Source organism: Cephus cinctus, unplaced genomic scaffold (assembly GCF_000341935.2).
Source record: "Cephus cinctus unplaced genomic scaffold, Ccin1 Ccin1_scaffold1303, whole genome shotgun sequence".
NCBI classification, from domain to species: Eukaryota; Metazoa; Arthropoda; class Insecta; order Hymenoptera; family Cephidae; genus Cephus; species Cephus cinctus.
Window position 1 is genome coordinate 124,024 of NW_014333733.1, and position 8,958 is coordinate 132,981.

General features: G+C 51.6%; 2 protein-coding genes across 2 annotated transcripts in view; one reads left to right on the forward strand and one right to left on the reverse strand.

Moving 5' to 3' along the window:
* The window catches only part of LOC107272839 (nuclear migration protein nudC), a 22,934-nt gene that overhangs the window by 3,544 nt on the left and 10,432 nt on the right, over positions 1–8,958 (reverse strand). The window lies entirely within an intron of this gene.
* The window catches only part of LOC107272844, a 16,765-nt gene continuing 8,953 nt past the window's right edge, over positions 1,147–8,958 (forward strand). Inside the window, exon 1 of the mRNA XM_015750399.2 lies at positions 1,147–1,624. Coding sequence (XP_015605885.1) covers positions 1,604–1,624 — 21 coding nt within the window. The 5' untranslated portion in view covers positions 1,147–1,603. The remainder of the gene's footprint in view (positions 1,625–8,958) is intronic.

Genomic DNA, 8,958 nt, shown 5'->3' on the forward strand with positions numbered 1-8,958 from the left:
CCCCCTCATCATCATTTGCACCGAGAGACGCCGCTGCTCTTCCTCCTTGGACGGGTGGCTGCGCTAATCGCAGGAGGCCCTCGGCGCTCGGGACGGGGGCTCGCGGTAATGGAGAGTGCACCTCGTTTTCACGGCGCGTCACGGCGCGTCACGGCGCGTCACGGCGCAGGAGGAGTGGAGTTCGAGGAATAGGGCGCGTTAAGGTCTCGTCGCTGCTGCATTATAAATTGTCGCTTTGTCAGTGAGTCCACTGAATACAGGCGGCCGAGGATTGACCTCTGGGCGCACTCTCAATTCCTGCATTTCGCAACTAACGGACACCGGACGTAGTACGCGATAGCCGCCACGTATTGGCGCGTGAGTCGATAGACACATCGTCCTGCCGTCGATATTGAATAGTTAATCTTGCAGGTACGTGACGGCCGGAATCGGTCTACAGAGTGATCGAGAAAGACGCGACTCGCATACGGAAAATGCGAGTCCAATGCCAGCAGCCTCGGAGCAAAATAGTTTTCATTTGTGACGGTCGTTCATTGGCATAAAGGTTACATAATGTGAGGCCTAAATACCAAATGACTCTATGCCACAAAGGGTTATGGAATTTTCTTCTTCTTCTTCTTCTTGGTTCTATACTCTGGAATCTCCCTCTCTCCACAGTCTTTAGGCCATCCAGTGCGTCCTTTTCGTGTTTCTACGTGCCAGGGTTCGCCCACACGTTTTTCCAGAGTCTACGTTTCCATTGTCTACGTTGTTGCAGCTGCCTGGTTGTGTCTAGTCAGGAATTCCCGTGACACCGTTGCACGTGTCACTGCGTCAGGATGCGTTCTCGTGCGTATCAGAATGCGGGAGGAGGACGACACGATCATCGAGGAATCATCGTTATCAGGGACTCAGGAGGAGGCTTGGCAGGCCTGGCAGGCCTGGCAGGAATGGCAGGATTGGCAGGAATGGCAGGTTTAGCAGGTTCAGCTATGCCACGCGAGAGCAACCGAGCGGACAGATGGGCACGCATGCTACTGGGACAAGGTTGCCACGGGCCCATAACTATCAGCCTGCTGGCTGACAACAATGCGTGTTTCTTTTACCTCCGATTCACTCCCCCGAGTCTCCTCCCTCGCCACCCTCGCCGCCCTCGTCCTCCAGCAGTTCCTACCCGTCGTCCCCTCGCGACTCTTTTTATCCTCAGTATTCTCGGCCACCCGCGCTCTTCTGCCCCCACTCGACCCCTGCTGCTACTCAATCCCCGCGCAACTTTTCGTTCTTTGAATACCGACGCACCGAGTCCACAGTGTCCAGTCTTCGAATCACCGTCGCATCTGCGATCGACGCCGATCGCCGTGGCGAGTCACTTCGATTCGCGAATCCGTGAACTGCCCGGGCAATTATTCAGTTTGCCAATAAAGCGGTTGGCCGTCGCGTCTCCTCGTGTTTTCCTCGACCTTTCGATAGGAATTTCAGAAAACGAGATTCGCTGACGCCCACTCGACACTTGCCCGGATAAACTTGGGAGTTGGCATCTTCGTTGGAACTTTTTCTATACGAGAGGGACTACCCCTGCGCGACAGCGAGGCAAGAGGAGGTTCTTGGCCCATCGGGGTTGGAAATGGCAGAAGGCAGATCGGCGGTAAGTTCGTTCTCCACGGTCTCATCAAAGTTCCTCGTGTACTTGTGGGCTGCATCGCTCCAGAGACACTAAGAGTAATTGCCCTTCCTCTTACGCTGCGCTGATCATAATGATTGCGATGACGACTGTGACACCGTGGCACGGGGACCCCCCTCGGGGATCCCGTGTAGCAGCGGAGGAGCATGTTTTTCGAGAAGGCCGTAATGCAAAAAATTGGGCCGACCAAATGCCCGAATGCCACACACGGATTTTTACGTAAGCCGCGTAAACGTACGTGAACCGTAGACCAGAGGGCAATTAGCGCGGCGAGCCAACTAGTTCTTCTTGCGATATTCCGAGATTGTTGCACCACCCGAGCAAGGAGCAGAGCTCAGCGCCCTTACGCAATAGCCACGCCACGCGATTACTCCTTCAATCCTCAAACTCCATAATTCTTATAGGACACAACAGAGCTTCCCGTCAAGTCATCGCTTATAGCACTTTGGGATCTGTAGGCACGATAATACCTTTCTGACAGATATCACACACGTGCGCGTCCCGTCAGCGGCTCAAGACTCGTAATTAACTGGAGGCCATGTATCCGCTATTCGGAATAGATTCGGCAAGTCCTCTGGTCTTCGTCAGCGAGTAAGTAGGATAGTAGGATGGTACGAGAGAAGTGGGAGAAGGAAACGCGGATTATCAGTGGCGGCGGATTACAAGTGAGATTATGCAATGATCGCGACGCTTAAGGTCTACGACCAAGTATGTAATCCCTCCGAGGCTGTTCGAGGTGGCAGTACGAGAGCGGAATGCATTTGGAGTGACTCGATCGCAGTGGAGGATTGCAGGATTGCAGGATTGCAGGATTGCAGGATTGCACGATCGCTCCTTCGAATCGAGCAACAATCCGTGGGCGTCGCGGCGCGCGAACAGTGCCTTGGATTTCGAGCGACTGGCGGGACGCGACGTGTGTCGTTTCGCTCTTTCTGGAAGTAGATAGGGCACCGCGCCTCCAAGTTAGAGCGCGCGCGCGCGCGCGCTCGGGCAGATCCTTCTCTTACGGGCGACTTTCATGCGATTAACCTCGTACCGAACTACCGAGGTGACGTCCTCGTGCGCCAGAACGCGTAATGGCTATTGTTACGATATGCAAAGCATTACTTGCGTCAATTGGACATCCGAGGGATGCCACTCGAACTCTAAGATCATTCCGATCAATCCGATCAATCCGATCTTGTGTACCGTAAGTCGACTGCCGTACGGAAGGCGAGCGTCTTTCCTCTCTCTCTCTCTCTCTCTCTCTCTCTCGTCGGTTACGGGTTTTGCTTCACTTCTATCTCATTGACCAGTTCAAAATGCAGGATGCGAAGTAACACCAAGGTTATGCAAAGAAACACCCACAGTGCGTAGGTAATTCGATGAAGGATTATCACCACCCACGATTTAGGCAGCCGCGCACAGTGAGTCTGTCCTTCTCCAGTAGACGTGGGCACCCATAAGCTCGTCCTTCTCTCGCCGCCAGCAATCATTGGGAACTTCAGAAATCTAAAGACTTCCCTGTCCGATCGATCGATCGATCGATCGATCGATCGACCAAATATTCAAAGACGCAAAGTTGCCGATGCGATGCCCGGAGACTCGATTAGCTGTTCCACTCTAAAAAATCTTTGAAAGTGCTTGTTTTGTTAATCAAAGCTATCTCGCGACGGCCGTCCGAGCTGAACAGCCCTGTACGCGGAGCTCGTACGAGCTGTGGCTAATCGAAAGGCGCCGATTGGATGTGTGATTCGAAAGGAAGGCGGCGATGGTGCCGACGGCGACTGTTGCAGGAGAGGCTGGAAGGAACGGGAGGGCCTCCTTTGTTTGGCAGCGTCGACCCGAGTCCCCAGAAGGGCCGCGGCAGAGCGTGGAGGAGGAGGCGTGCTGTCGACGTCATACGCGGCTTCACTTTTTCAGGCGGCCCAGCAAAAAAGCCTTGCCCTTGCACGCGTAACCGCTAAAAATCACTCGGGGCGCATTCCAGCCAGCTTGAAACTTATAGGCGTCTTACAGGCAGAACTCTGTGCCAAGGTCCGGCTGCTCTCGTGTTGAATTAATTAACGAGGTGAACCGATCTACATGCACGCACGCATATTGGGACGCGCACGCGCACATTCTCGCCAGAGTCGGTTCGCCCTGATGCTGGAACCGCGGCCCGGTTCAAAATGCACCTTTGCTCCCTTTTTCCGGGCCGAACAAAGACCTTTCGCGCGTTCTCCTTAATTCGCTGACGAATTGCCCAGCCGCTGTCGCAAGAACCGGCTGGATCCGACCAGGATAACTACGTGTATTATTACCATCGCCTATTACCATTGACCATTGTACCGAGGCGCAAACCGACTCGAGGCACTCGGATCGCCTTTTTCTTTTTTTACTCCTGTTCGCTTTTTCTTTCTTCGCCGAGCGAACTTACGTCACGCTCGTGGACGTCACTTCCGCGTCTGCGGGACGCCTCGCGATCCCGCGGGGCTTCTTGAACGACGTAGGCCCACGTCCATCAGGTGCGTGTCAATTCGATGAGGTGTACCGAATCACCATCCGTGTAGATGATCTTCATTACTTCATCACCTTGTTCAATCCGTATAACGCACGTACAACAAATTGTTCGATGAATTACGTGGCCTCCAAATAATTCCTCTATTATACCAGCAACTCGTAATTCATTATTTACGATTTCCAGGCTCAACTCACTCATCCTCGGGACTCGGTGCGCTTTTACTCTTTCGCTTTCCTTTTCCTCGGCGAAGGCTCGAATTGTCGCACGCGCTGGCCGTCAGCGTTTCCTTTCCTCGTGGGCTTTTCAGAAGTCGCTGTGCCGCCACGAAGGCGGATATTTAAGCGGAAGGGCAAAGGTGCATTGTCAGGCGTTCCAGGCGTTGCGAAGGAATCGAGAGGGAGGAGAGGGAGGAGAGGGAGGAGAGGGAGGTGCGACTAGACCTGGTTGCGGTGCATGGACTACGTGATGCGTTGCGTCGATGATGCTGCACGAGGAGCACCTGGCAATTATTGCCCGGTAACGAGGAGGCTCGTTGTCGTGTAGTTGGAAGAGGCGTCTTCGCCTCGCATTAGAAAAGGCCGAGCGGTGCTCGCGAGCTCGTACGTACTTGTCACGACTTCACTGTGGATTTGCGTAAGAATTGCATCTCGCGGATGGCGTAACACGCAATAAAGTGCGGAATGCTGATGATTTAGATTGTGGAAGGTGCAAGGTCTATCGCAATGAGAATCATCCCACCTCGTTCCTCGATGCTCGAATCTCTTTCTCTCGCAGCTGTCCTCGCGATTCCACATGTGGACGCCGGCGCCAAATTATGTGAATCGCGAGTCATTTGGATGGTCAAAGAAGCCAGTATGGTAATTCTTGTAAACAACGATGACCCGAAAGGCTGCCCGATGAAAAATTTCGAGTATCCCAATAAAGTGTCGGCGCTCCTAAACTGGTGACGATAATGCTTATGTAGCTGAATTGGACACTGCCCGAGAATCCGGAATCGTAAGACTGGAATTTCGGAATCGCATAACTGGCGTTGCAAGGCCATCTTCAATTTTTTGTTGTGTTTTCCAGTATTTTGAAATCTACGTCAATGCCAGCTTAAATTAATCTTTTTCTTCTTCTTTTTTTCTTACTTCAGTGTAACTGCGATCCGAGTCGCATCCGCGTCCTAAATAATCCATTCCAAAGATCCAAAGATACATTGAATACTCGGAGCAGAGATTTCTCATGCTTTATCTGCAATCTGCAAATCGAACTTATGTAGCTGAATTTAAGGTCGAAAATTTTTTTTTAAATAATCGATAAGAAAGGGATATCGTCTCATATATCGGAATGCACTAGTCGAAGCAATCAATCGATCCCGAGATCGAGGCTGAAGTCGGAAACTCCCGCTAGTCTACGTAAAAATGGATTCGCGAAAACGGCAAAAACTGGATCCTGGGACTAAAGCGGGAGCTCGCGTCATTGGAAGGCCCCGGTCTCCGGTTTACCTCCTGTGTCTCCTTCTATGCAGAAAAGCAGAAAGGCAGCAGGTATGGTAGCAAGTTAGTCAGGCGACCAGTCGACCGATCAGTCAGCTGGTCACTCAGCGAGTGAGCCAAATGAGCACGACGCGTCTTCAATAATACTAATGCTTCAAGAAATTCCAACTCGTCTAATTTGTAAGAACGACAAGTTACGAATTTGAGCGGGAAATGTGGGTACGGGTCCGTTAATAATTTGGGGCGCATGATTACCATTATACAAACACTGAAAAAGTATTGAGACCGACGCGAGGAATTCGTAACACGAAACACGAAAGACAACATAACTAAACGATATGGTCGTGCCAGAATGAAACTGTTCTCTCTCGTGGCAATAATATAATTACCATAGCGAGTTCCGGGTAGGCCGGGCATACCCAGTGAGTAACCGGTACCAGGTCTAAGATAAATCGTTGCGAGTGACTAAAATAGCAAGGTGATCTATGCAATGCTTCATAGAAAAGGGTTACTGGCGCAGCATGCTTGATGAATCGTACGGATGAAGAATTATGGGATGAATGTTTCGGAGGAGTAACGACCTCGCGTCTCTTTGCTGCTTCTTTACTTTTCTGCGCCAGGAACGCGAGGATAAGGTTCCTTCACCCTACATCCTGCAACCTGCAGCCTGCAGCTTCAGGCGACTTTGACGATATCGAAGAATGCGTCTCTACGGCAATTAGACGTTTTTCCCATCTTTCATTGAAGCGAAAGGAAGGGAGGAGAAGATGGAGCTGCAGAAGAGGCAAGAGCAGTTAGGCGTCTGGTGGAGCTCCGGGTTGCCGTTCAGTGCGGGGTTCAGGGTTATATGAAAATAAGTAGAAAACGAGACGCACAGCGAGTCTCCCGCAACGTCTCACGCGTCTTATGAAAACTTCCCGTGGAACACGTTTACCTGCAAGGCCGCGGCGCTGAACGTCGCGACGGCGTTCTATGGCAAATAGGGAAGGCAAAGCGGCGACGTTTAAGCGGCGCCTTGTATTTTGTACTTTGCGATCAGCGAGACTGAACTCGGAGGTACCTCAGCATGTGGGTATTACGCTCGGGTGGGAGGTCTTGCGCGAGATTACAGACTGAAATCTCCGATCGAAAGATTCGAACTCGATAGTCTTTTTTTCTTATTGCTAATCTCGGTATCGTTGCCAATATCCACGTACCGATTGCGGTGGTGCGCGCCGTCGCCGTCGCCGTCGCCGTCGCCGTCGCCTTCCATCACTCTTGCTTCCCTTTACTCCTTCACTTTGTTCTGTGGTTAACAGAGCAGAAAAACACTAAGGTGCTGCTAAAAGTCGGTGCAGCGCACATTGCTTCATACTCGTCATGCGATTGCCGGTTCGCCAGTTCGCCTTGTGTTACGCGATGCGAAATCGCGATCCGGTCAAATCAGAGTGAGCAGATAACAAACACTGGAATACAAATCTGAGAGGGGAATTTCGTATATCTCGTAGCGAAGTTTTACACAGAAAGATGATCTAATCATCGAATGAATCTTGATGGGATCAGCAGACTCAGCTTCTCTGGTCCTCGCAGAATTTCGAACCTAAACGCCACACGTTTATCTTTATTCTTTCGCACCTAACTCTGTCGGTCTCTCTCTCTCTCTCTCTCTCTCTTTTCGTCTTCATTCACTCACATCGCCTGGATAGATAGAGAGATAGCGAATCGAGTGCGACAGCATTTCACAAGCCTTTTGGAATCTCTCACCTTGACAAACGACAAATGTGAAAGATTCGCCAATGAGAATGTAGTCGCACGATGCGAACAGACCCAAAGATAAACACAGTTAATACGGGTAATGGTTAAGTATGGCGTAATCCTCGGTGTGTTATTAGCTAGACCAAATGTCTCTTGCACAATTCTCGACGATCGTTTGTATCCAATTAGATCTGATTTTATGTAATGGGCTGAGTATCAGGGAGCCACACATTGCAAGGTTTCGAGAATCAACGTGGTAATTGAACACGAGATGCGAGAACGGCTGCTCCGACCTACTGAATTTATCAGAGACTTCGGAATACGGATGACGCGGGATAGAGGAAAAGTGGTTCGTCCAAAGGTGGCGAAGCCCAAAGATACCGCCGCCAAGTCACCGATTCGGAATCGACTTCCTGCAAATCGCGCAGTGCCGCGGCCGACTCGATGCTGAATTTGCATATTCGTGTAACGTAAGACAAACATTGAGAACTCTCGGGCAGCAAACATGTTTACGCTAGACATAAGGACTCTTAACGCCAGGGCCAAAAGATCCGCCGCAAAGCTATTAGGATTTTTAGTGAATTTTCCTTCCGAGTGATCGGATGGTCTTAGCTTCCGCGCAGCATCCAATCCGTGCTGGACCGAATCATAGGCATCCCGCCGGTTAATCCAAGCGTTTGGAATTCTCATTAGTCAGCCATCCATGTGCCCTTGGAACAAGAGCACAGTGACGAAGGTCGCTTCCGGTCTTTGTTTAAAGGAGACACAAGTGTGGTGACACTAACCTGAGAACGGTTAAGGAGCCTCCACACCAGCCATTCGAGCCAGTCGACGTGTGCGTCGTGTGTGCGGTTACCTTCATTCGAGAACGGACTGCTCCGTTTCGAGAACCAAACTAAACTACGCCAACAGAAATTCGGTTTACTGGGCTGCCCACGTACAGTCGAGGACATAAAGCTCTCAAGAGCCGAGCAGCGAGTGTCTGCCGGTGCTGCTGCTGCTTCGAGCGGGCGTGACTTTTTGCCGCGAGCCGAATCCTCCTCTACGTCAGAATTAATCGGAGCTGGGGAGGCCGAATCTGATCTTGAAAAGAAATCCCCAGATTGAAATCATTTGGCCACCTGGGAGCTCGAGACTGGAAATTCCAAAATGTGATGCCGATTCTCATGCGGTGCCACCAGGATACGGCATTAACGGTACCGAATTGCTGTTAAGGTCAGCGCGAGCGACCGGTGCGCCGGTGCGCCGGTGCGCCGGTGACGCGGGAACCGACCGACCGAATAAGCGAGCAGCCATTCGTAAGCCAGCCGTAATGAAGCAAGCGGAGATCGATCGAGCACCGTTCAGCGACTCGCAAGGACCCACCAGGAAGTCCGAGGTGACGCGTGGCCTTGGCAGGTTGCACGACTTTAAACTCTGCCTTCCGCGCTCCTCCTCCCGACAAGGGATGCTGAGGCAAACCTGAGAGAGATGGAAGCCGCTCTGACGTAACCGAGAAACGATGCGCGTCGTGAGCAGGCATCTCTAATCGTGTTAAGTCAATTACTCACACTCGTGCACACACAGGCCGGACACACCATGTTACGTGGACACGGCTCCCCGCC